General features: G+C 47.5%; 2 protein-coding genes across 3 annotated transcripts in view; both read left to right on the top strand.

Annotated features, from left to right (window-relative positions):
* Positions 1–6,848, top strand: part of lrrc49 (leucine rich repeat containing 49) — a 32,773-nt gene extending 25,925 nt beyond the window's left edge. Inside the window, exons 14-18 of the mRNA XM_076995075.1 lie at positions 538–772; positions 1,206–1,391; positions 1,957–2,066; positions 5,203–5,356; positions 5,655–6,848. Of these exons, the coding sequence (XP_076851190.1) occupies positions 538–772; positions 1,206–1,391; positions 1,957–2,066; positions 5,203–5,356; positions 5,655–5,885 (916 nt within the window). The 3' untranslated portion in view covers positions 5,886–6,848. The remainder of the gene's footprint in view (positions 1–537; positions 773–1,205; positions 1,392–1,956; positions 2,067–5,202; positions 5,357–5,654) is intronic.
* Positions 6,849–8,605: 1,757 nt separating this feature from the next.
* The window catches only part of LOC143501783 (thrombospondin type-1 domain-containing protein 4-like), a 52,810-nt gene continuing 33,615 nt past the window's right edge, over positions 8,606–27,800 (top strand). The window contains exons 1-6 of one of the 2 annotated variants that reach the window (XM_076995030.1): positions 8,606–9,856; positions 10,046–10,115; positions 13,804–14,093; positions 14,381–14,780; positions 15,669–15,771; positions 17,705–17,838. In XM_076995030.1, coding sequence (XP_076851145.1) covers positions 9,780–9,856; positions 10,046–10,115; positions 13,804–14,093; positions 14,381–14,780; positions 15,669–15,771; positions 17,705–17,838 — 1,074 coding nt within the window. In that variant the 5' untranslated portion in view covers positions 8,606–9,779. The remainder of the gene's footprint in view (positions 9,857–10,045; positions 10,116–13,803; positions 14,094–14,380; positions 14,781–15,668; positions 15,772–17,704; positions 17,839–27,800) is intronic. The other variant, XM_076995031.1, reaches the window with a different exon arrangement.

Consider the following 27,800-nt stretch of genomic DNA (forward strand, 5'->3'; position numbering starts at 1 on the left):
AGTCTGGACACAGAGCTTTCCTGAGACTCACTCCGATCCGCCACTCTCACGGCTTTCTTATCAGCCGGACGGCCTCTGCCGAGGGGAGTGGAGCTGGAGGCCAAGTCACCTTGTGCTAATCCCGCCAGGTGAAGGAATGCTGCACTTTGTGGGAGGCTCTATGATTAGCATCTGTGCTAATGGAGCAGCAGTGGAGCTGGCAGCAGACCATGCACTGACACACACGCACACACACACACGCATATTATCTCAGGAAGGATGTTCGCCGCTGGCGTTGACATTATGGGCTGGTGTTACAGATTAAGCTTCCCAAAGGCCTATTTCTACAACAATCAGTTTACCGTGTCAACCCGTTACACCTTATTTCTTTAGTAGCAGTCAAAATGCAAGCAGTACTATGATTTTAGAATGTCCATTTCTACAGTGCTGTCACAGCGCCCTCACTGAGCAGCGTTATAGATGTCCAAGCCCCACGCCAGCCAACGATGACGAGGACACCCCCTCACCACGAGTCTCGCTCTCCGTGTTTTTTTGCAGACTTCAGGATACAGGGGGCGCCAGCGTGCAGAGCCTGTCCCTGTCTGAGAGCCACGTGGCAGAGCTGGACGGGGAGACGGTCCGGCTATTTGGCCCAGGCGCCCTGGAGGCCCTGGAGCGGGGCTGGGGCGTGCAGACGGCTGGGGCAGTCACCACCATCGCCTTTCGCTACATCCTCTTCGACAGCATCGCCCCCACCCTGCCGCGTGTACGCCTCAAATTCCCCAACCTCACGGTGAGCCCGACTCCTCCACACACCAGAGGTCACACTTTGCTTTTGTAGCATGCGTATCAAGAGTTAGTGCTCTTTCTTTGATGTGCTGTGTGAGAATTCAATCAGTCTTACTAGTGTTACAGAAGCACTGGTGATCCACTGCTATGTGGGGTTGGTTACATTCCTTCCATTATGCACAAATAACACGTTTACTTTTACCTTCAGACAGCAGAAGACTTAAACCGGTTCTCCTGCCCACACTGAGATTCTATATGAACAGGGTCCAGGAATGCAATCTGAGCTTGGAGCTTTGACTACTTTCCTCTTCTTCCTTCCTCTTTTCTCTTCTCCTCTCCTCTCTCCTTCCCTCTCCTGCCTGCTCTCCTCCCCTTTCTTCTCTCCTCTCTGCAACTCTCCCCTCCTCTCCCTCTTCTTCTGCTCTTCCTCTCCCCAGCACCTGATCTTCATGGAGACTAACATCACCCGGCTACAGCAGCTGTCTGCTCTGGGGCAGGTCCGGAGGCTAGAACAGGTCACCATCCACCCAGACGGCAACCCCGTGGTGGGGCTGACTCTGTGGAGAGCCTTCCTGATCTACAGACTCAACCACCTCAGCCTTCAGAAGATCAACGGCACAGAGGTACAGCTGGACGTCCTCCACGCCCACACCCCACCACCAGCAGCTCCGCCCACACCCCATCACCAGCAGCTCCATCCACACCCCATCACCAGCAGCTCCATCCACACCCCACCACCAGCAGCTCCATCCACACCCCACCACCAGCAGCTCCGCCCACACCCCACCACCAGCAGCTCCGCCCACACCCCACCACCACCAGCAGATCAGCCCACGTTCCATCAGCAGCTCTCTGTGGTCCTACAAGACTCAGCTGTCGACAGCAGCAGCATAGTTTGATAATTATGTGAGAATATATCAACCAAATGGTGCGGTTATCACGGGTGGGTGCCAAGGGCTCCTCCCTGTTCAGCTCCACCACAGCTGGGAGGATGCTGGTATTAATCATCTGTATCGTAAGAGCAGTGCTGGTCTGGGTAGTGGTGGTGTGGAACTTCTCACATTCTTTCCTCTCTTACACTGGGATCTTACTGGTTTTAATGGCAGAGTTGTACAGCTGCTTGGTATAAAAGACCTGATCTTGTGGTGCTTTATGTTTGCATGGTGTCCTTTTGTCTGTGTACTTCAGGTGACCACGAATGACATCATGGCATCGGAGAGGGTGTTCGGATCTCTAGGTTACGTGGCGTCCACGGAAACACCACGCTGCCGCCTCCTCCTGCTGCTGGAGGAGTCTAGGTGTGTGGGCGTATGTGTATGAGTGTGTGTGTGTGTGTGTGGGCACATGCTCTGTGTGTGGGAGCATGTGTGTGGGCGTGTGCCGTGTGAGAGTGTGTGTGTGCGTGTTAAACAGTCTGTGTTTGCTTTTCATCACACCAAGAAACTTGAGTAATACTTTATTAACAAAAGTGTAGTGTAATATGAGAGCTCGACACTGTGTCTGACTGTCGTGTGTGTGCATGTGCATATATAGTGCTGTGATGTAGAGCACATGAATGTGTGATGAGCAGGGCTCGCTGTGTCTGGGGCAGAGTGGTACTTGTCTGGTACCATCATGCATACCTCAGCCCAGCCAAACCCACTTCATCCCTGAGCAGAGCGGTGTGTGGCAGACTGGGGGGCCCAGCGGGTGGGGACACGGTCTCACAACACTGGCTGACTTACACCACTGTCCCACATCTGCCACTAATGAAACCCATCAGCCCCAGAGTTCCAGAATCCCCCCAGAGTTCCAGAACTCCCCAGAGTTCCAGAATCCCCCCAGAGTTCCAGAACTCCCCAGAGTTCCAGAATGCTCCGTGGAAAACCAAGTGGCAACGGTGCAGCGTGTGAGACCTCCAAGAAATGCTGACTGAGTCCTCCACTGTTCAGCCTGTGCAGTGTGTGTGTCTTCTTCACCTCCTGATCACTGCCTTCATGCTGGTGGTCAAGGCACTGAATTCAGTTCTGGTTTCCAATCTGCTCCTCTACACTGTACATTCTACAGTTGTGGCCAGAAGTTTTGAGAGAGGCACAAATTTTGGTTTTCAAAAAGTCTGCTACGTCAGTTTTTATGGTGGTGATTTGTATTAACTTTACAATTTGAAGTAACTTTACAATAAATTGCAAAGTCATTCCCTGTCATGAAAATGAGCTTATCTCAAAAATTACTGCATTCCAGCCAATGCATTTCAGCCCTACAAAATGGCCTGCTAACATGATTTCAGTGATGATCTCGCAAGCTCAGGAGAAAAGGTTCATGAGGAGAAGACAGCTGACATCACTCTGTCATGCTAATTAAAAGAGCAGGCTGGATGCTTTGAAATGGTTGTGGTTATTTTACGTTTTCTTCTGTTAACCATGGTTACCTCCTGGGAGACACATGTAGTCCTGATTGCATCAAAAGGCAAAGACAGTGCTGCTTGTAAGATGCACCCCAATCAACCCCAATTATCCAGTGAGCAACACTCAACCAATTATCCAATCAGCAACAACTTCAAGAGAGTGGTTTCATTTGCATTGAAGAGGGCTTCAGGGAGCCAAGAAAGTCAAGCAAGCATCAGGACCTAAAGAGGATGCAACTAGGAGATCAGGGTTAGGGTAAAATCAGGAGATCGGCTCCCCACCAGTGCAGACTGCTCAGCAGTGGGAGAGGGCAGGTGTGTGCACATCTCAACGCAGAGTGAGACAAAGGCATTTGGAGGACGGCTTGGTGTCAAGAAGGGCAGCAAAGAAGCCACTTCTCTCCAAGAAATACATAAAGGACAAACTGACATTCTGCAGGAAGTATAGGGAGTGGACTGCAGAGGACTGGAGGTAAAGTTATTTTCTCTGATGAAGCCCATCTGGAAAAGTGATTGGAGAATAAAAGGTGAGTGCCACCATGAGTGCTGTGTAATGCTAGCAGTGAAACATCCTGAGACGATACATGTGTGAGTCTGCTTCTCATCCAGGGGAGTGGGGTTTGCTCAATATCTTGCCTAAGAACACCATGCCATGAAAAAAGAATGGTATCAACATGTCCTCCAAGAGCAACTTCTCCCAGTGATCCAGGAGCAATTTGGAGATTAACAATGTTTTTTCCAGCATGATGGAGCACCATGTCACAAGGCAAAAGTGGTGACCAAGTGGCTTGGTGAACAAACCATTCAAGTTTTGGGTCCATCGCCAGGTTCTCAATCCCATTGAGAACCTGTGGTCAGTACTCAAAAAAAGGGTGGACAAACAAAAACCCAAACATCTCTGATCAACTCCAAGCACTGATTAGGCAGGACTGGGTCGCCATCACTCAAGATGTTGGCCAGAAGCTGATATCCAGCATACCTAGGTGAACTGCAGAAGTCTTATAGAACGGTAAACACTGTCTTTGTTTAAACTGCCAATAAAAAGTTTTAAAATGTTGAATGCTTATAATTTTACTTCGTTATTCCCTTTTAAACATTTGACACAAGGTTTAAAAAAATTGAGGCAGAAAACATTGTGAAAACCAAAATGTGTAAACTTTAGGCCACAGCTGTAGGCATTCTTCATTTAAGACTTCATTTAAATCGGTGGAAGAAGAATCCTTTATCCTTATATGAAGCCTCTGAGCTACATCTAGCTTATCCCCTGATAGCAGCAGTACAGTGTCTTTGGGCTGGCCTTCACAAGAACTGACTGATTAATGACAATCCTACTGGAGTCTCCAGTTAGTTTCTCAGAAATGGCAGTTTTGTTGTTATGGGTTGTGCACTCTTGCATGATAAGTGCAAAACAATATGAGTAGATGTAAGTCCTCATAGTTAGGTGTGTGTGTGTGTGTGTGTGTGTGTGTGTGTGTGTGTGTGTGTGTGTGTGTGTGTGTGTGTGTGTGTGTGTGTGTGAGTGTGTGTGTGTGTGTGCTCACATGAGAGATGGTGCTCTCAGATCCTGGGTATAGCAGGCTGGTGCTTGTTTGAAGCAGCTGACGTTTTCACCGCTGACAGCACTATGCGTGTGTGTGTGTGTGTGTGTGTGAGAGAAAGAGAGAGAGAGAGAGAGAAAAAGAGAGAGAGAGAGAGAGAGAGAGAGTGGGCAGAATCAGCGTTTGGTTAAGGATTACCTAAACCCCTCCGGCCGTACTGGCTGTGGCACCACTGAGCAGCAGCTATTGTAAACCATTCTTTCTGTGCGGGCTCCACGTCAACGTCTCCCCACCAGCGTCTGAGCCACAGCAGATCCAGAGCAGCACTGATCCGCTGGATCACGTGGGTCAGCTGGCCCTCACCTCTCCTTCTGGAGTGCTGTATTCTAGACCTACGCATGCTCTTTCTGGAGCCTCCACATTCAGGAGCTCTGCTCTAGAGCCTCTGCCATGGGTGAGCCACCACTCCTCTACTCTCTCTCTCTCCCTCTCTCTCTCCCTCCACCCCCGTAGGAAGAGGCAGTTGCAGTTCCTGCTGGAGGGCCGGGGTCGCAGGGTGGGCCTGAGCCCGGAGGAGATCAGGGAGAATGGGAAGCTGCTGGGTGAGAGTATGAGCCGCACACTGTTCAACTATCCCAGCAGAGACGCCAGCGCCAACAGCCCTGAGGTGTCCACACACACACACACACACACACACACACACACACACACACACACACACACACACACACACACACACACACACACACACACACACACACACACACACACACACACACACACACACACAAACTCTCTCTCTCCCTCCTTGGTTTAGAAATAATAATAAACTTTTAATAAGCTGCTTTCAACTTATCCATTTCTGAAACTTTACTTGTATATACTCTTTGCTAAACCTGACCTCTCCTCCTGCCCCTCCTTCCATCCCAACTCCTCCCTCTGACTCCGCCCTCACGTCCCCTCAGGCCCCCCAAGATGGTGGTGAGGGAGGCGAAGCGCTGGAGCGCGTGGCCGGGGTGGAGCGGTACCTGCGTGGCCTGGGGCGTGGTGCTTGCTACACCAGTCTGAAGGGTGAAGCGCTGCAGAAGCTGTGGCCCACTGTGTTTGTGGAGATGGTGCGTGACTGTGTGCTGGAGATGAGGGACATGCCCACGTACAGGCACACCAGCCTCAGCAGACTCGCTCCCAGCAAGTGAGAGTGGGAGGGGCATGGAGGAAAGGCAATGTGTCACTCCACACAGCCTGACCAGGAAAAACAACATTTCTCCGTCCCCCCTTTCCCCCCTTTCTGTTTATCTTCTCCTCCTTCCCCCAGACTCGGGGTCTCCTATGGAGACCTCTGCTCAAAGGTACAGGTCTGAGCTTTATTGTTATGGATTTTGGACTCATCCTGGATGTTCTCCAGATGTTCTCCACATAACTTACGCAGGACTCCTCTGGATAAGAGAGCTCTCAATTTGAGTGACATTTGAAAAACACCATGCCTCTTGATGCTTTTATGTTTCTTCACCCACTCCCTTCAAGTGTACCTGAACAGCACTTGTCTCTCGGGGTCTTCCTAATGGTGCTGCTAACAGTTCAATCCCTGAACCAGAATCCAGTCCGGATCTTATTCTGCCTTCCGCGTCACTAAGAAAGACTGCACCAGCTGTTTTTTTCCGTTTTACTCCCTGTCTTCTCTCTAAGCCTTATGCTGCTGGATGAGACCCAAATGACTTTTACTCTAATCGCACAGAGAGCTTTTTTCCTGTATTTTAGGGGTTATTAAAAGAGAATGATGAAGTTCCAAGTGTCTTGGCACATGAAAAATTAAAGGACAGTTCGATGTGTATCCAAAATCAACAGCAGCTAATGAAGACACTGTATCAGTAGGGATCTCTGGTGCCATACTGAATGCAGTGCGTTTCATACTGAATGCAGGTGTGTTTTGTACTGAATGCAGCATGTTTCGTACTGAATGCAGCGTGTCGTCTAGGTTGCTTGGTAGTAACCAAAAAAGCAGTTTTGACTACTAGGTATAGTTATTCAATAATGTGAGCATCTCCATGAGATGCTTAGATTTTATTTCAAAATATCTTCACCTAGCCTTTTACTTTCACTCACACACACACACACACACACACACACAGCGAGGCACTGTAGATGATTTATCTCGATCACATATCTGCTGCTTTGTGGAACGAAGAGGAGCTTTCGTCTTTACAGCCAAAGCTGCTGTTTCATGACTCCTTCACAGACGGGAGGAGGAGAGACCATTCTTCTGCCTGTATGATGAGGTGAAGATGCATGTCTTCCTTAGACACCTCCTCCCGCCCCTGGACAGGGTCCAGGACACATGTTTCTGAAGTGTAGTTCCACCCGGCAGTCGTGATGCTGGCAGTAACGTGAGGGCCAAGCACTTGGGCCAGTAGATCAGGGTGGGTTTTGCTTTCCGCTGTTGTTCTTGTGATGAACACTGTGAGTGACATATGCCTTATACGAGCCGTCTGTTAACACACAATACTGGACCCATCATGTTACATGGCTAAGTACGGCCTGCATTATTCTAACCAGAATTATGAAAGTTTGTTGGATCAAGTGAAAACCAACAGTGACTAACTCTAACCCTAGACCCTCTGCAGATAGACCTGCTGAAGATAGACCCACAGACATATCTGGCACATCTGAGATTTACCAGGATGCTCACAGTCAGAAAATGTGAAAGGGCTCCCATTTGTTTGTTGCAATCATCTGCTTCATCAGTGTCACAGAAACCAATATTCTGAAAACTATTAACATGTGATACTTGGTTTAGCTCTAAACTTACTGGATAAGAGTATATCAATCCATCCGTGGCTGTTAGATAATGTCACAACTGATCTCAAGAGAACACGTATTCACATGACCCTGACTTTAGATTACTGGGACTACACGTGTCCCGGGTTTCTGTCTGCGAGCAGAGTTACGGATGTCTGCCTGAGGCTGCAGTTCCACTCAGAAGACACTGCTACACCACAGCATGGCTGTTGCTGCCAACCAAGATGGTTTGTTTAATACCACTGCCCTACCTAGTGTCTATCATCAGTGCAGTGTAATTAATATCTCTTGGCTACGCAATGTCACGCAACGCTCAACGCCGCTGTCAGAGCATCGTAGCTCTAATCCGACAAATCCCCTGATGGCGTGGCAAGAAACAGGCCCCAGGCAAATTCTGCCTCCTGCTGAAGGAGGAAAATGTGGATGTGGATTAAATACCTGGTGTTTCTGAAGCAGAAATCAAGCAATACTGCTTTTTGAGTATTACTTTACAATGTTTCACACACAAGTATAGAACGAAGTGACCTTCAGTTTGGAGAGAAGTTAAATAGAGTTAAAGACATTAGTTCCAATCTTCACAGTGACCTTGCAAAATGAGAGTTTATGGTAGAACTATAAATCCGTATCTTTAGGGCCAGCCGTGGATGTGGAGCACTGAGGTTTGGAGCGCGCAACATCATTCCCACTCAGCTTCCCACCTTGACCCAGGTGCAGTTTGTTCATTCATACCATTTTTGTAGCAACTTGCTGTCCTGACGCATACCTCCCAGCAGACGGTACAGGAGAGGCCACGGGCAGGGTGTGATGTCAGAGATGTGATGGGAACCCTCACACGTCTTCTTGTTTACTCGCTGGTAGACACTGACAACAATGCAGCTGTTTTTTGGAGTTGCAGTTATTTAATAGGAAGAATCCATCCAGTGAGGAATAATGTTTATTCTCTTACAGATTCTGTTTAAAATGAGATAATTGCAGATGCTCCTGTAGCACCCCATTTAATAGCAAACAGCAAAATGTTATTACGCAGTCTCAAACATATTCTCTCTGTCTATCTCTCTCTCACACACACTCACACACACACACGGCAGGTGGCGCACTCTGATGCTCTTCCCCGTCACGCGCCCCTGTTGATCAAGACTTGCCAACTGCATGTGGCGAAAACAGCGCGTTGCACAAACGGGAATTTAGAGCTCACTGCTCCGGGACGGAGAGCAAATCCTTGACATAAACATTTTTAAGCTCGATTAGATTTAAAGATGAGTGATATTCACAGCTACCGCGGGTACTGCCTTTGGAGCACATCACGCATTGTTTTACGCATGACTTTAAGTCGTCTTGGACCAAATAAAGATCATTCCCACTAGAGCCGGAGGAGCGCAGCGCGCTGGAAGGACGTCGTGACGGTACCACAGGGGTGTTTGTACTTTCCGAGCTTCCTCACCGGGCAGCCAGCCCTTCACTCTTCGCATATCAGCCTTTGCCTGCCTTTATAAGCGTTTCTTTAAACAAATTCTCAGTGCTAATACTACAAGAGGAAAATAATATAGCAACAAGCCTGCATTTCACTCAGTTGTTCTATTTTGCAAAACGTGAGCGTTTTTTTTCCTCGTTTCAGTCGACCCGTCACTCTGGAGCTGAAAGTAGTGCATTTTGCAATTATGTGAATTTGCAATGCGGATTGTTCACTAAAACCTTCCCAAACGTAGATCGATCACTGCGTTATTTACCTCAGTGTAGTGTTACACCTTCCGCACTCTCCCTCAGTATTAAAGTTAAATAAGTTCTAAATCTGGAGTTGGAGATGCCCTCTTGAGTAGTTCTTTTAACTTTAATATGAATTTAAAAACAATAGAACCTTTAACTTTATCATCTCACTGTTTAACTATAGGTGACATGAACACAGTGGATGTCCACACGTGTTAATCAGTTGTGATAATTATAAGCCTTTTTGTTTAAAGGTTCTGGCTGTGATATCCTCTTTGGGAATAGGCCAAGCTTGTGTGACCCTAAAACCTGGGAATAGGGGAGAGAGATACGAGCGATTCAGTCTTTATGGAGCAATTATTTATACAGACTAATCTGTTTGAAGTCGGTGTTACGTTTCACTAAAGAGGGTTTAACAGGGTCAGGCAGTGCTGGGTCAGCGCTGCTGGTCTTTTTAGGTCACAGTAGGAAGATCAACGCAGGTTACGGAGCCCCTTAACGGATGCTAGCTCGGCGTTAAACGTGACAGGGATCTGCCAGCGCTCTGCTGTTTAGTCGCCGCGCTGTGAGCGTGCACGGGATCCGCAAGCATGACGCGCCGCGGCTCCGCTCCCCTGGCTGCAGCCACCCGCGCTCCCTTCAGCAGGTGGGCACTCTCCAGTCTGAGGTAGGAACTCCGCTGTAGTTCTGATGATATGGACACTTTATTGCATTTCCAGTGTGAGTCGTCCCCTGTAAATTAAGCACGCAGCAGCAATTTTTGAAGGCTGTAAAGTGTGTGTGTGTGTGTGTGTGTGTGTGTGTGTGTGTATAATATATAATATATAATATATTTCTCGTGGTCCTTCGTTCACAGCATCGCTATGGTTACGGTCCTATTTTGGTCAAGCCTCGCCAACTGTCAGCTCCCAGCGGACCACCACAAGGTAACTGTGCTATCAGATTTATTAGAGCTTTGACGACTTGATTTTGATCTTTGAGTTGGTTAATAGTATTGAAGTCCTCATCTGATCTAATTCTTACACGTAGCATAAAAGTCAATTAACTTTTGAGAAACCGCTGGAAAATCGCTCAACACACACAATTGCTCGTAAACAAAATTGTAATTAGTGAAACATTATAACATTTTGATTCTGTTCGGCACGTTGGACCTGAAGTGACCCAACGCCTATAGCCTAATTAAAGTTTTAAATATTCATTTTGATTCAAGACTCTTGTTTACATGTAGTTCAGTGTACACTAATAATTGGTCGTTTTAATATTAAATGCAATGATTTTAAAGTCATGCTTAGTTGTGAATCAGACAACTCTGTGATGATGGTCTGCTGTGTTATGTAGATGTACACTATGTCAGTGTCTGTTCGTTTCAGGGGCTTCTTGACTTCAGTTTTGGCTTTAGAATGTGAAACACATGCACTGCATTGGGATGAAGTTCTGTGACATATCTAACATAGTTTAGTGACATATCAAACATAGATTGGTGGTGAAAGCCATATGTGCGTTATTTGTTTTTTTGTTTTTTTTTTTTTTTCTGGGTGTAGCATCCAGGGTCAGAGGCCCAGTGAGGTGGCAGGTGTCTGGTTGGATGTGACGGTCTGAGGAGTGTCTGTGCCCCTCAGAGAGGAGACTGGCACTCCCATGAACTCAGGCTGCAGTCCAGTACTGTTACACAATGCTTCCCAGATCATGTGATTCAAGTGATCGTGGGCACTTTCTGGTTACTTTTTTATTTATTTTTTAATTTTTTAATTTTTGCTTCGGCACAGTTTGGTGTTTGTGTCATAGTGTCATATCCCAGAGATCTTACTGTATGTCTGTGCTTCGTGTAACCTGGCCTTTCTGTTCCTGAAGGATTCCAGTGGTATGCATGATGCAGGAAGTGCTGTGAGACTACGCTAGTGGATTCCTCTATTTCACACAGCTATGCTTGCATCCAGGATCATGTTCGTGAAATCTTCAGTGGTTTTTCTTTGTGACCGAGAGTAGTATGTTGTCATCTGTTGCTGTGGTCAACCATGGCCTGCCTGATTGTTTACTACTGCCCAGCTCTAAAGGATGTTCCAACTCTGAGCCTGATTTTGATACACATAATATTTTGGTGCTGATCAGAATGCATTTATTTTGATGTTAGAACCTAAGGATTTAACACTCTTGCACTTTATGTTGAGAGGCAAAATCAGTTAGAGCCCAGATGCAAACCCTTACAAAGAATCAAGTCTATTCAATTCTATGCCGGATGTGAAACAAGACATAAGGAAGCTGCCACACTACCAGCCAATTAAAACACGTCCCGAAAAGGATGTGCTGTGTTTAAAAAGTCTGTGAATCCTTCGCTCACTTGATACACTGAATTAGCTCTGGCATTGTGTGAACTATTTGTGGATTTAAGATTCACAGCTGCAAATGCTGTTTAGAAAACCGAAAGCTCTAAATGCTTTTCTGTGGTGCTAACGATTCTGGAAAAGTTCAAATCGGAGCAGACCGGCTTCTTCATTATGAACAAGTGTGACTCTGGAATTCTGAGAGCACTCTGAGAGTTCTACAACTCTACAACAAGGTTGTTTCTCATAGTAGGATAACCAGGATACTTAAAATATTTAGCTATTTATTCATTTGACATTTTTGACCTTTTCTGTATTCGGCAGAGAGCTTTTTCCAGAGCAACTGTCATGCAGTATGTGATCTCCCTGGGAATCAAACTAATGACCTTGGTGTTGCTAGTACCCACTCGGTCTGATCTACAGGAGATTCAGATGTCTTCATGAGTTTGGCCTCTTGTTGAGCACATGTTAAGGGCAGTTTAATTACTGAGGAAACAGAACAGGATTAACTAGTCACCTTACACCTAATTTATTTATAAGGAGTTATTTGCCCCTTAAAACACATCATGTTTCGGCAGAAGACAGCTAACTTCTGTATAATGGTCTTCTATAACGTGAGCAGCTTCAACATGACAGGTAATTAATATCAGTGTTCTTGCTTAAGTGCAAAAGCCTTGAGTCACGTTGGGGTCCAGAGCTCACGGGAACGTGTAATCGGGCTGTGTAAAATCCTTTTTAGTAACCCGATCCTGCTGTATGTCTATTCACACCCTGGATCAGTAATCACAGCGATGGGGAGAGCGGATATGTTATCCGGAGTTGCTGATCTGACCCTGTCTTTGGCTGGGTTTCGAGTATAATAGCTGGAATTAGCGGATTAGGGTTAGTAATGCTCAGGTACCGTCTGGCTTTTTTTTTTGGGGGGGGGGGCTTTAATAGTATGTGTGCAAAGCAGAGGCCACAGCCATCGACAGAGAGAGATGGGAAGGGATCAGAGGCCACAGAGAGAGTCCCAACACTGCACAGGTGATGATGGGGGAGATGGCAATCGGCTAGGCGAGGGAATTTTTCTCTGGAGATTCCAATGTGAAAAAGGTTATGAGGGACTGAAAGGAGCTGCTGTAACCTATCCGTGTAAAGGATACCGTGACTGATAGGTGAATCATCCAATCACGGAGCTTCCTCCTGACATTCAACCCACAGTGAGTGTTGGAACGGCACCTTCTGAGGGGACGCACAGCTGTTTGATCGTGTGCTGACCCTGAAGGTGACAGTGGTCTTGAGTTCCAGCAGCAGGATGGGGTCGTGGTCCGTCTGCCCTCTGAATAGCCGTCTGCTGTTGACAGTCAGCCCAGGATGGCCACTCCTTTCTAGGCTTCAGAGAGAGACATATTTAGACAGACAAGTGAATGCAGTGCATTGTGGGTTAGCACTGAGGGGCCACTGCCTCAGAGGTGCTCTCTCTGATGCTGGTACTGAACTGATGAGCAGAATAACAGATGATGGAAAAAGGGCGTGCTAGATGTGCTATATGTTATTACTCCTTTTTGTGGTAAATGTTTTGTGATAAAAACAGTTTAAGCACATCATTTTCTGAAATGACTAGTGCTTTACTGAAATGAAATGAGTGACAGCGTTTACATTTACATTTACATGTAATCTGGGTCGTAACAGGCATTTTAGCAGACGCTCTTATCCAGAGCGACTTACAAAGTGCTTTGCATCTGATCACAGAATTCATCCTAGGTAATAGTACGGATAGGCCAGAATTCAAGATACCATTAAGTCAGACTACTACTAAACTACAGGAGTCAATTACCTAGTGTTTTGAAAGTTAAATGTTTGCCAAGAAGCACAAATAACCGTAGACAGACATACAATTTAAGAACAGCGGCAAGTGCTATTTGCTGACTTAGAGCTCTGTTAAGAACTCAACAAACAGGTGACTCTTCTTCAGTCTATGCTTGAATATAGCAGTAGACTCTGCAGTTTATGAGCGTGGTTTCACTGTTGGAAGGTATGGTCATTTACATCATAATTTTTTAATGCTTATAAATGTTTAAGCTTTCAGATAATTAGAAAGTTATCATACAAACTAGAGGCCAGTGCAAAAAAGCTTAAAACAATCTGCCTTAAAGTGTTTGGCATGAATGTGTGTGTAATTACCTGATCACCAAAGAGGATGACTACATTTCAGAAGGATGACCACAGGCTGCCGTTGTGAATATTACAGAGGACTCAGTAGGTCTGTGATATGCACCTGTGTGTAATGTGTGCATTATTATGCCCGCAGGTCACTCCCCACCCCGAGACCCCCCCAGAGCTTTCGGGCACCTCTCCACCTGGGTCGTGGGGCTCCTGGGGGTCGTGGGGCGAGTGCTCGCGCTCCTGTGGTGGTGGAGTTCAGGAGCAAAGCAGGCCCTGCCTCCCTGTAGGCGGAGCCTACCCCCCAAAACAGGATTCGGGACAGGTGGTATCAGCCTCGAGACCCTCTGTGCCCCTGCGTCATGGGAATATGGGGCGATCTCCGGACACCCAGGGCCACCGAAGGAGGGTGCAGGGTGGAGGACAGCCTGGTCGACGGTATGACGGTATTTTAACATCATTAGCAGCGTTTGATTGTGATCTGTTGTGTTGTGGCTTGACGTAATGATGCTTTTGTATAAACCTGCAGGAAAAGTGGACAGTGTGCATTGTGCGCCTTAACGCTTGTATTTCATTGGTGGGATCTGTAATGTGCTGTGTGCAGTGTGGTCCGTTGCTGATATGGTCATGTGAATCAAGTGGTCATCGCCACCAGAAATGAAATATGTTTAACACTGCGGACCTGCTGTGAAAGTCAGACATGTTGGATGTTGTGTTTTCTGAAGCCGAGGCAGCAGTACTCGGATTGGCCCAGGAATGTACGGCTATGGGAAGATGCCATATGTGATGTCCTCAGAGAGAAACCCAGGCCAAACTCTCCACCACCCCCGCCACTCTCGCTCGGCATTCAGGAGCCCTTGGCACAGCTATGGGCATAACCAGCACAGCTACAGGAACGCCCACCAGAACGCCCACCAGAACACCCGTCACGGTGCCAGCCAGCAGGCAGCCTGGCTGCCCCTCCACCAGCCCCACTCAGGGCTCTGGCACCAGGGCGAGCAGCACGTTCCCAGCCCGCCAGCGTCTGGGGGAGGCCAGCCGGACGCTCCCAGCAGACCCTACAACCCCCTGCCCACCTCCTCCTGCTCAGGAGTGGCGAGCCAGTACATGATGTGCAACAGGGAGGTAAGAGGCAAGATTACTGGGCAGACGGGGCTAAAAGTGCCACTGGGACTCTGCTGGTAGATTAGGAGACCAGAGATTCCTGAATCAGAAACATATGACACAAAACATATTGCCAAGTATGACAACCAAGAGTTTGGCATGCACCACGTTACGTGATGTGTGGCCAAAATATCAAGACATTTGCAACTTGAATATACAGTCAGTCAGATGTATTCACCCATAGTTGAGTTGAATATCGGTCAGCTGTTCTTCCCATTTCAAACATGGTTTTGATGATCTGCATTGTGCAGGTTCTGGGCAGTAACTGCACATTTCACTCTGATTTTGTCCTAATTTCATTCTAGAAATAGTCCTGCTCAATACTGAACAAAGCGCTCCAGAGCTTGTTCAGGCAGAAAGGCTTCTGGTATGTGTGGATGGGTGGATGTGGTGGGAGTGGATGTCTCTTTGTGGCAATCGTAAAAACAGGAATTGTCCAGGGGGAGGAATGTTACGGTGTCAGGGGTTTAGAACCCACTACCTCTGCACCCCCGGACAGGAGGTGCAGGGGTCAAAGGTTTAATGTAGCAGTGCTGAGGCTGCCGAGCAGGTGACCTGAATCAGGAGGCTGTACCAGTGCTGCTTGGCTGTAGAGCCTCCGAGAGACGTAAATCAGGGTAATAGTGCTTAAGTTTTGGGGGGAAGGTGTTCGGTGTTGGGGGTTTTGGGGGTCAGGTTTCCATGGAGGTTAGTAGTCACAGACTCAATAGGTCAAACATGACTTAATATGGAGATAGCACAAGGACCATTATTTCATTGCAAAAGTTCACTGAATAACACTGCATGTTTGTGTTTGTGTGCATGTGTGCGTGCGTGCATGTGTGCGTGTGTGCATGTGTGTATCTACAGCCTTGTCCCACAGCAACCAGACCCATCAGAGATGTCCAGTGCTCCTCCTACAACAGCCGCCCGTTTATGGGACGTCTGTATGAGTGGGAGCCCTTCAGTGAAGGTGAGATGTCACATGTTTGTGGTGGTGATGTTTAAACTCATGCGAGTGGTGTTGGGGAAACTGTTGTAGTAGTAGTAACAATGATTGTACTCAGCTGTTGACAAAATGCCAATTAGTTTCAACAGTAACGGGAGCGTGGGCAGTGCTGTCCTAATTTAAGAACTTTAGGTGTGTTGCATTTAATCCGTCAGTCCTTCTCTTGGGTAATGGACATGTAGCAGTTCTGAAAGCGCCCAGTCATGATGGCACGTGTTTGACCCTGCGTGTGCACACCCGTTTGCCTGAGCGTTTTCCTACCCCTCGGGCTGAAGCTGAACCAACATCGTAAAGCTGAAATGCTTTCAGGAATGAGCAGGAGCCAATGCACTGTGTGTGTGTGTATGTAGAATGTGTGCATGTGTATTAATGTGTGTGTTTGTTTATATTGATGTGTGTGTACGTGCACGTGCTGTTATTGATGTTGCTGCTCTGGTTGTCAGGTTGGCTGCTGAAGAATCAGCTGCTTGTTAGCCCAGTGCCCCTCCCAGCACTGGGCTGATTCGGTGTGTGTGGTGTGTGTGGGGTGTGTGGGGTGTTTGGTGTGTTTGCTCTGCTGGAGCCATGCTGGCTAACCCACCCCACATGGCCGTGCGGGGAGCCTGAGCCGTGGAGTGCTCAACTCCCAGCCGTGCGGGGAGCCCTGAGTCACTCCTTCAGCAAGTTCCCCAGCTGATGGAGCTGTGCCAGCTGCCTCTCCCTGCGAGAGCTGCTTCTGCCAGCCCTCTCAAGGCTGAGAAGAACACTGAACTGTGGGAAATGCTTTTCAGCTATTAGAATTATAATCATGTAGTAAATAGTTTTCATTGACGCTAACTGATGCTGTAATTGGTCCCTGCTTGTGGTGCGATTGCAGCGAGATGTCTGTTCACGAGGCTACAGGCTGGTTACAGCATTCTGCAGGTATGCTAGCGATTCACACTGTGTTATTCGATGGGGGAATCAGGACAGTGACCATTAAACCTAGCCCCCCCCCCCCCCAACCCCCCCCCCCCCGAAAAAAAATTGTTTACTTTCCTAATTAACTGCAATAAATAAAAATTTAAAAAAGCAGAGACGACAGTACAGCTTTAGAAACGTAATAAACAATAATATTACCAGTCATTTGAAACTGGTATTGCTCTGAATTACAACTCCCAGGCCCTCTGTAAACGAACAGCGGGCATCACAGTCCTAATAGGGGGAGACACAGGCTCACAGGCTTCCACTTAACTCCTCACCTTCAAACACAGATTGAATAGACATGGGTGAATAATTTATTTGCTTATATTTCTGTAATTGTTTAGATGTCGATTGTCAAACTGTAAGTAGATTAAAAAATAGGATAAATTATATTTATGTTTTAAGAATATTTTAGGACCTCTAAGAGGGCGTAGAGGGCCCTGACGGTTCCCCACTGGTAGACACCCAAATCCTATATTTTTAGATTTGAGTCACTTTGGCTTTGTTCACATTGCAAGCCTCATCATCATATCTGTGATACGACTCATGGTATTAAAACTGTGAAGGTGGACCAATGTAGTCAAATAGCTGAACATGATCAGGTTGGGTGGCGAGAGAAAAGCCAGATGGCTAGTTTGTGCTGTTTCCACAGCTACTGTTGCAAGGGACGCTGCTCTCCTCCATTGCTGTTTTGCTGTGCGGCAGGTGCTGGTGCATTGGTTCTTCATGTCTTTGCTGCCCTCTTGTGGCAGCTTATAGAGAAACCTATATTTAAATGATTTAATAGAGGGTGATTTAGAGATGAGAACAGAATAGATGAGATGTGATGTGGCCTTATGTATGACTGATAAAGGATCAGATCGCCCAGCACTCCTAGTTGTTGTCATATGAATAGGAAGAGCTAAACTGATCCCAGATCAGATCTGAGTAGTGACTGTGTGAAAACTCCTCCAAGTTCCCAGAGACCAGCTCTGTGAGCTCAACTGCCGGGCAATTGGATACCGATTCTACGTGCGGCAGTCTGACCAGGTCATCGACGGAACTCCCTGCGGAAACGAGACATCCATCTGTGTCGCTGGGAAGTGTCAGGTAGGAATCAAATGACCGTGACCTTGTATAATAATTTGTGATCAGAGCGCATCTACACAGAATGGGATCAGGGAGTGAGGAAGTGTGAATCTAATCTGAGTATTATGGCAGATTATTGTGTCAGAGAATGCGGCCAGGAAGAGTCTGAAACACAGCTTCAATTTGTACAGTGCAATTGCACCAGCAGCCAGGCGAGGGCAGTGTAGTGTAATAAAATGAGTGTTTCATGGTGTTCATGGAGGATTCTAAGCTGGAACTCTATTTTCCTGGTTTGTGTTTTATTTGTTAATGTGTCTTGTGTGTAAATCATTTGGGTTTCATCTCTCCTGTGGCTGAGCTCCACCCCCAATCTAATGAGAAGATTTCAGCAGTTATTTGTATACATCTAGATAAGGTCACTGGAAGGGGAATGGTTCAGTGGTAAGCTGTTCCAGAAAACTGCCAATATTGCCCTAAAAGGATGTATACTGTATGCCCTAAAGGATGTATACTGTATGCCCTAAAGGATGTATACTGTATGCCCTAAAGGATGTATGCTGTATGCTCTGTGGATGTATGCTATAAGCCCTAAAGGATGTATACTCTATGCCCTGTGGATGTATGCTGTAAGCCCTAAAGGAATTACGTGAATCATCACTGTCCATACTGTCTTTTTGAAGACTGCTGGTCTTCAGTTTGTGTACTGTATTTAATGATTTATTGCGTTTTGTGTGCATGTACTGTAAACCACTGACCGTAGTGTAGTCATGTACTGTAAACCACAGACAATACCATAGTCATGTACTGTAAACCACAAATCGTACTGTAGTCATATACTGGAACCAGACCCCACCTCTGAGTCCTTTGGCTGAGTGGAGCTGAGGGAATGACTCCTGTGTGGACAGTTGTTGTTTGTACAGTTGTTAATGTACAAAGAGTTTTGTTGGTTTTTATAGAGTTATTTATATTTATATTAGGGGTGGGCATAGATAAATATTTTTAATCTAGATTAATCTCACTGAAATCTTGAAATTAATCTAGATTTAAATGGCTCATATGCGTGCTACCCAAGTAATGACTAAAAGTCAGTTTTTGAGATAGGGTTTCTTAATACAGAGGGTGCATTAGACCACGGGCTCATCTCCAAAATGTATCAATGACTGCTTGAGAAAGCTGTTTAACTTTGATACTTGAAGAAAAAAAAACGTGTTCAGTAAAATGTAGGCTACTCGTGTTCAACGGTTTATTCAGTTAAACATGAAAATAGTACTGTAAGCCTACATACTTTAAGAGGGCATATTCAGTCAAACATGAATTTGAGTGTGTGAGTGTGTGCATCTGAGTGTGAGCATGAGTATGTGAATTTGTCTGGGTGTGTGTGCGTGAATGTGTAAGTTTGTGTTGGTGAGTGTGCACATCTGAGTGTGAGTGTGTGTATTTGTCTGGGTGTGAGTGTGTGTGTCTGGTTGTGTCCAAAAGAGAGCTCAATGGAAGGTTGCAGTGAAGTAATGCCGAGCTGCTTGGGATTCATCTAAGAGGGGGAGGATGTGTCTCCAGAGCCTATAGTCATGTGCGTTTCTGGAGCAGCAAAACTCACAACCGCAAAGCAGATACAGTATATTTCAACTTTAGTTGTTTCTCTGGTCTCATGTCAACTTCACTGTTTCTGTGTGTGTGTGTGTGTGTGTGTGTGTGTGTGAGTGCACACATGACCATGTAGTGGATCTCCTGTGACTGTGTCATCATTTTGGCTTGTTGTTTGTTATGCAGGTGTGTTTCCTTTTAGACTCCATCACAGTAATGATGCCTGAGAGCAAATGCAACTGGAAATGGCTGTAAATCTCATACACATACCCAGTCAAACGGAGCGGAGAGTTCTCGGTCACGTCATACCACACACCCAGACACAAACCTCCAATCACAAGGCGGACATTGGCCCACTTTGCCGCAGAGAGCTCTGAGCACCGCCAAAACTGCCTTCCACGTGGGTAACCAAATGTGCCTCCCAGGCAGTTGCATTGGTGTGGTCTCAAACCGGCTGGAGATTGTATGGCAGAGAGCAGCACTCCGTGCATGTGTCCGCAGCCATGCCACACGAGCACGTGTGTGTGAAGTCTGTGGAGACGCACTGTCAGGGCTTCCACGGTGGCATAACAGAACAGCGTCAAGAGTCTGCTGGTTCAAACCTGCACAAGGCAGCACAGCTGCTCTCTGGGTGGGAGGAGTGGCATTACTCTATCCCTGTCAATCACTGCTACACTAGCCAATCAGACAGACCCTTGCTTGTACTTACTGCCCTTATTCTGAGTGATGAGCAAGATAGTAGAATTAGGGCAGGAAAACGGACATGAATGGACATGAAGGATAAAGCTCATGCAGTGTGTGTGTGGTGTGATGGGGTCTGTGCATGTGTGCGTGCGTGTGTGTGCTTGTTTAAAAGTGAAGCTCATGGCTTCACTCAGCTTCACTCATGGCTTCACTCAGCTCGTTTGGAGATCCCACATGCTGTAATCATCATAACATGTGGGTTTCCGGACTCCCTTCTCTGCCTCTCTCAGGGCTCTCTCATGCTTGCAGTGTTGGCCCAGCGTGCTCAGGGTCTGAGGGGACTGGACCTGAAGGTGGCCATTGGTTTTGGTGGAGAGAGCACTGTGAACAATATAAACAGTTCATTAACATTCTAAACATTATACATGTTATAAACAGTTCATAAACATTGTAAATGTTGTAAACAGTTCATAAACATTATAACTAGAGGCTGGAGAAGACCAACCCTACTGAACAAATCCTGCTGCCATGCATCCACTGGAGGGTGCAGTAGAGAGCCAGAGTTCTGCCTTCATGAGAGTGAAGGGTGAGGAAGGCGGCAGGTTTGGGGGGATGTGGAGGCTGGAGGAGGAGGCGTAGAGGCTGGTGTGGGACATGGAGGCTGGAGGAGGAGGCGTGGAGGCTGGGGTGGGACATGGAGGCTGGAGGAGGAGGCGTAGAGGCTGGTGTGGGACATGGAGGCTGGAGGAGGAGGCGTGGAGGCTGGTGTGGGACATGGAGGCTGGAGGAGGAGGCGTGGAGGCTGGTGTGGGACATGGAGGCTGGAGGAGGAGGCGTGGAGGCTGGTGTGGGACATGGAGGCTGGGGTGGGATGTGGAGGCTGGAGGAGGAGGCGTAGAGGCTGGTGTGGGACATGGAGGCTGGGGTGGGACGTGGAGGCTGGGGTGGGACGTGGAGGCTGGGGTGGGACATGGAGGCTGGAGGAGGAGGCGTAGAGGCTGGTGTGGGACATGGAGGCTGGGGTGGGACGTGGAGGCTGGGGTGGGACGTGGAGGCTGGAGGAGGAGGCGTGGAGGCTGGTGTGGGACATGGAGGCTGGAGGAGGAGGCGTGGAGGCTGGTGTGGGACATGGAGGCTGGGGTGGGATGTGGAGGCTGGAGGAGGAGGCGTAGAGGCTGGTGTGGGACATGGAGGCTGGGGTGGGACGTGGAGGCTGGGGTGGGACGTGGAGGCTGGGGTGGGACATGGAGGCTGGAGGAGGAGGCGTAGAGGCTGGTGTGGGACATGGAGGCTGGGGTGGGACGTGGAGGCTGGGGTGGGACGTGGAGGCTGGAGGAGGAGGCGTAGAGGCTGGTGTGGGACATGGAGGCTGGAGGAGGAGGCGTAGAGGCTGGTGTGGGACATGGAGGCTGGAGGACGAGGCGTAGAGGCTGGTGTGGGACATGGAGGCTGGAGGAGGAGGCGTAGAGGCTGGTGTGGGACATGGAGGCTGGGGTGGGACGTGGAGGCTGGTGTGGGACATGGAGGCTGGAGGAGGAGGCGTAGAGGCTGGTGTGGGACATGGAGGCTGGGGTGGGACGTGGAGGCTGGTGTGGGACGTGGAGGCTGGTGTGGGACATGGAGGCTGGTGTGGGACATGGAGGCTGGGGTGGGACGTGGAGATTTGGCCTATTCCAAACTCAGTCTTTCCCTGCACTGCACTGCAGCCCAGGTTGGCGTCTGGGGTGCGTCTGGGGTGCGTCTTGGGTGCGTCTTGGGTGGATAGCTGTATGGAAGTCCACTGACAGCACTGGCTGTGAGCACAGAAGCTTGCCTTTTTCATTTCTTTCATCCAGCAGTGTTGATTATTGTAGCTGCATGACTTTTTCACATCCCAGCCTTGATTTAGTATTTACAAACAAGGAAATGGGTGTGGCTTGTTTTTGTTTGTTTTGTGTTGGATTATTTTGGCACATTTTTAGTCTTCATTCTTTCAAAAGCTCTCATCCGCACATCTGGAAAACGTAATGTGATACACACCTCAGAAGAACCGTCAGTCACCAAACTAAATCCCCATCCTGCTTCCAAGGGAACCATGTTGAACATCCTAAAATGCACAAGATGTCTCGGCAGACTCACTAGTTGTACGTTCCAGTAGTGGTGTCATTATGCAAAAGCCTTAATTGTCCCAGGACTAAACTCTGTCCTGGAAGCTGCAGCGATTCCTGACTGACAGCTTTAAGACGAGAGGGAGGCTGTTAGAGGTGGTGGTGGGGAACAGGAAGTGTCCCCCGGAGGTCTAGACCTCCGCACACACTTCCTGCTGCTGGCGGTTCACTGAAATATTGCTCCTCCCCCACATCACACGTGTCACACGCCAACACTCAGGGCTCATCCCCACACAGACAAATCACCCGCCAGCAGTTCCCCCAGTGTTCACTGGAGTGCAGTTGACACCTTGGGGATGTTTGTTAAACAACATGCTGTAAGACTGAACTCCTTACACTCCCAGAAACCCGTGCTGTAGGGTTAGCTCTCCCAGGAGACAACATGGGTCCAGATTCTCAGTCCTTCCTCTATGTACATACTGTTCCTCCCTATCCTGTTAGTTAACAGTATACTCAGGAATTCACAGCAATTGCTAAATAATATCCCTAAATATCCCTACATACTAGTCATGTTTGAGATTAGCTCAAGTTATCTATTCTGTAAAGACGTCAGGCTTCACTCTTATGAATCATTCATGTTTTCTTTCTTTTCTTCAAACTTAGAAATATGGCTTAGCAGCAGTGTTTTTAACAGCGTGGTGGAGCTGGAAGGTTGCAGGTCTTCAGAGCCGATAGGTCGGCCATAACTGCAGGCACAAGCTACAGCGGTGGTGTCTGCATTTATGTAAACAAAACAGGAACTCTGCCAGTGTTGAAGGCCACTGCTGTGCTGATCTGTTCTGGATTATTAAACGCACACCATTCTACCTTCCACTCAGCCAGCTTGGTATCAGTCCATCTCTCTGCAGCTGGACTTCCTAACTGACAAACCCCAGTCTGTTAAGTTAGACAAGCTTCTCATCAGAGCCGGAGTGGCTAATCGGGAGATTCGGGAGGATTCCCGATGGGCCGGCTCATGTCAATCTCTAGTTTGGGCCGATTGGGAGGGAAAAATAATTTTGGGCCGAATTTGGACATGAATCTCCCGGGCTGAAAAAGTGACCCACTCCGGCCCTGCTTCTCATCCACCATCCCCCTAAACACTGGTGTGCCACAAGGTTGTGCTCTGAGCCTCCTCCTGTACACCCCATTCACACATGACTGTGTTCCTGTTTATGGCTCTAACTCCATAATCAAATTCACGACTCGAGGTGACCATGAGTCTACAGGGAGGAGATGCAGCCCCTGGGGCACAGTGTGATGACAACAACATGGCACTCAACATTCAGATGGCAAAAGAGATCTTGTGGACTTTAGGAGAGTTAGGAACCAGGCACACACCCCAGATCCCTGTCTTCAAGTTCCGTTGTATCCACATTTGTGAGGATCTCACCTGGTCACTGTATTGTTTCATCATCCCTCCACAATGGTCATAAAGGTGCAGCGGTGTATTTACTTCTCATGGAGCCTCCAGAAAGCTCACCTGTGTCCCAGTATACTGGTAGATGTCTACCACTGTACAGTTGAGAGCATCCTCACAAACCTTTTACCCCACTCACCCTAACCACAGGCTTTTTACCCCACTCACCCTAACCACAGGCTTTTTACCCCACTCACCCTAACCACAAACCTTTTACCCCACTCACCCTAACCACATACCTTTTACCCCACTCACCCTAACCACAAACCTTTTACCCCACTCACCCTAACCACATACCTTTTACCCCACTCACCCTAACCACATACCTTTTACCCTTCTCTCATCTGGGAGCACCCCGCTGAACTCCACTCCGCCACTAACACATCAGTGCACTGTATGTTACACTCCAGTATTACTGCAGTATTCACAATGTCCTCTATGCATCTCAGACCTGCATCTTATATTTAAGTTGCACATACAACGCAAGCTCGCACACCACTCGATTTTTGTGCGTGCGAAGTTACAAGGTGGAATTCATGCACTTGTGTGGCACTTGCACTTGCACTTACTTGTTTTCCAGGTTCCTAAAGAAGAGAGAGTGGTTAATGGAGCAGATTTAAATGGACATGTTGGTGGAAGGAACAGTGGTGATGAGGAGGTGTTGGGTAGATATGGTGTTAAAGAAAGGAATATGGAAGGACAAATGGTGGTAGATTTTGCTAAAAGGATAAAGATGGGTGTAGTTAACACTAAGAAAAAGGAAGAGCACAGGGTAACGTATAAGAGTGGGGGAAGATGCACACAGGTCGACTGTATCCTCTGTAGAAGATGAAACCTGAAAGAGGTTAGTGATTGCAAGGTGTTACCAGGGGAGAGTGTAGCTAAACAGCATAGGATGGTGATATGTAGGATGATTTTGGAGGTGAAGAAGAGGAAGAGAATGAGAGTGGAACCTAAGATCAGGTGGTGGAAGTTAAAGAATGAGGACTGTGGTGTACAATTCAGGGATGAGGTGAGGCAGGTACTGGGTAATGGTGATGGTGTTGTGGATACCTGGGATGAAACTTCAAATGCAGTGAGGGATGTGGCTAGGAAGATACTTGGTGTGACTTCAGGACAGAAGAAGATAGACAAGGAGTCATGGTGGTGGAATGAGGAAGTTCAGGAAAGTTTAAGAGGAAAGCGGTTGGCTAAAAAGAATTGGGATTTTCAGCGAGATGAAGAAAGTAGACAGAGGTACAAGGAGATGTGTCGTAAGTCAAAGAGAGCAGTGGCAGAAGCTTAAGAGAAGGCATATAGCAAGCTGTATGAAGTTGGACACTAAGGAAGGGGAAAAGGATCTGTACAGATTGGCCAGACAGAGAAACCGTGATGGGCAGGATGTGCAGCAGGTTAGGATGATAAAGGATGGAAATATGTTGTCTGGTGAGGAGAGTGTCTTGGGAAGGTGGAAGGAGTATTTTGAGGAACTGTTGATCAAGAGAATGAAATGGAAAGAAGGTTAGAAGAGGTAGAGGTTGTGAATCAGGAAGTGCCTCAGGTGAGCAAGGAGGAAGTAAGGGCTGCAATTCGGAGAATGAAGTGTGGTAAGGCAGTTGGACCGGATGATATTCCAGTGGAGGCATGGAAATGTTTGGGAGAGACAGCCGTGGAGTTTTTGACTGGGTTATTTAACAGAATCTTGGAAGGTCAGAAGATGACTGAGGAGTGGAGACAAAGCATAATGGTGCTGATTTTCAAGAATAAGGGCGGCGTTCAGAGCTGAAGTAATTACAGGGGAATAAAGTTGTTCAGTCACAGCCTGAGAATCTGGGAAAGAGTAGTGGAAGCTAGGCTAGAGGAGAGGTAGAGATCTGTGAGCAGCAGTATGGTTTCATGCCAGCTAAGTGCACCACAGATGCTATGTTTGCTTTGAGAGTGTAAATGGAGAAGTATAGGGAAGGACAGAAGGAGTTACATTGTGTGTTTGTTGACTTAGAGAAAACTTATGATAGAGTACTGAGACAGGAGCTGTGGTATTGTATGAGGAAGTCAGGAGTAGCAGAAAAGTATGTGAGGGTAGTGCAGGATATGTATGCGAACTGTGTGACAGCAGTGATATGTGAGGTAGGAATGACAGATGGGTTTAAAGTAATAAACATATACTCGCAATGATTCGAAATAATTGGCTTATCACATTAAAAGAGATGGTACCGTGATTGGTAACAGCAGAAGAATACGTGTATTACATAAGCTTTTTGGCGTATTAATGTATATTCGTACCTTCCACACCTCCAACATCGAGTGATCATGGCAGTGAGGGTTTGACCTTGAAGAAACACATCAAGGTAAGTTACAAATATAGCGCACAGAAGACCTTCGAGCTTGATCAGTAAGCGCTGGTTAGGCTAACTAACCTAATTATGTTCATTACATGCTGCAGTATTCACTTAACATTAGCTGGCAATCATAAAGGCGATGTCACGATGAATTGTGTTTTCAGCAACAGTAATCCGTGTCTCTTTAAGTGCTGACTAATTATGTGACCATTTTTATAGTGTAGTGTATTTATAGGGTAAGGGCATTTATAGGGTAAGGGCTCACCCGTAAAAACCCGAAAGACGGATTTTACGTCCAAAATACACCTTTTTTTCTCAGCTAAATTAAAGCTAACTTGTACTTCTGCGTCAAACCTACGATGTAGCGGGACATAAGTTATGTTTTTTGTGTACAAAGTGTTAAGCCCAGTTGTTAAGTTGCTACTTGTTTTTACATACTTAAATACACTTATTGTATTTGTGGTATTTGACAACCCTGATTTGTAAGTGATGTATATAAAAAATGATAATCAAACTTTCACTGCTTTCTTTAAATAATTCAAAACACAATACTTGTACTTTTTACTTTCAGTACTTGAGTAATACATTTTAGAATAAACTACTTGCAATACTTAAGTACAAAAAATGCTGAATACTTTTGTACTTCCACTTCAGTAAAGTTTTTAAAGAACACTTCTACTCAAGTCACTTAAATAGAGTACTTTTACTTTTACTCAAATATGGGTCTCTAATACTTTATACATGTCTGTGTATCTGACTCCATGATGGGAACTCAAGTTTAGATGGTTTTAGTGAAAACGGGGCATGTTGAATAATAGAGCCACCTAGAATATCTAGTTTGGGATTCCTTGCCTGGTGGTCCCAGTCGGTTGCTCCTTCAGGCGCCCCCTTGGGGCTGGTTTAGGCGGTGTAGCTACCACAGCACCTGCAGGTTCTGGCTGGTTGGCTGACTCAGAACGTGACCCAGACGCAAATGCTTCCTGTGCTCACCACTAGGTTCCTCTGCCCTCTCCACACCCCCTTCTGCCAAACCCAACCTGAGTACTCACTCAGCAGCACTTTCTCAGAAAGGCAGCTTGAAAAGATATCTTCTCATTCCTCTCTCTCTCTCTCTTTCTCTCTCTTTCACTTGCACGCATGCATGCACGCAAACCTCAATCAGCATGAGAGGCTGCAGTGTGCAACACACAGGGTGCTTAGGCATCATGGCACTTGGTCCCACAGAGTCAGGTCAGGATGGTGGTCAGGGTAGTGTGGAGAAGGAAGTGAAGTCACTGTTGAAGTAGCGGAGCTCCAGGGTATGTGAGGAGGATGGATGTGAGAGGGACTGGAGTGAGAGGGACGGCTGTGAGAGGGACGGCTGTGAGAGGGACGGCTGTGAGAGGGACGGCTGTGAGAGGGACGGCTGTGAGAGGGACGGCTGTGAGAGGGACGGGAGTGAGAGGGACGGCTGTGAGAGGGACGGCTGTGAGAGGGACTGGAGTGAGAGGGACGGCTGTGAGAGGGACGGCTGTGAGAGGGACGGCTGTGAGAGGGACGGCTGTGAGAGGGACGGGAGTGAGAGGGACGGGAGTGAGAGGGACGGCTGTGAGAGGGACGGCTGTGAGAGGGACGGGAGTGAGAGGGACGGCTGTGAGAGGGACGGCTGTGAGAGGGACGGGAGTGAGAGGGACGGGAGTGAGAGGGACGGGTATGAGAAGCAGCAATAAATGGTGATATGGTACCTGCTGACTTGGAGAGAGAGGGCATGGTGATTACTGCCTGCTTCTGACACACACACACACACACTGAGGAGCAATATTTTCAGTGTTCCTATGCTATTTACTTGAATGTACATTCTTGCGTGCATGA

Source organism: Brachyhypopomus gauderio, chromosome 2, assembly GCF_052324685.1.
Source record: "Brachyhypopomus gauderio isolate BG-103 chromosome 2, BGAUD_0.2, whole genome shotgun sequence".
NCBI classification, from domain to species: domain Eukaryota; kingdom Metazoa; phylum Chordata; class Actinopteri; order Gymnotiformes; family Hypopomidae; genus Brachyhypopomus; species Brachyhypopomus gauderio.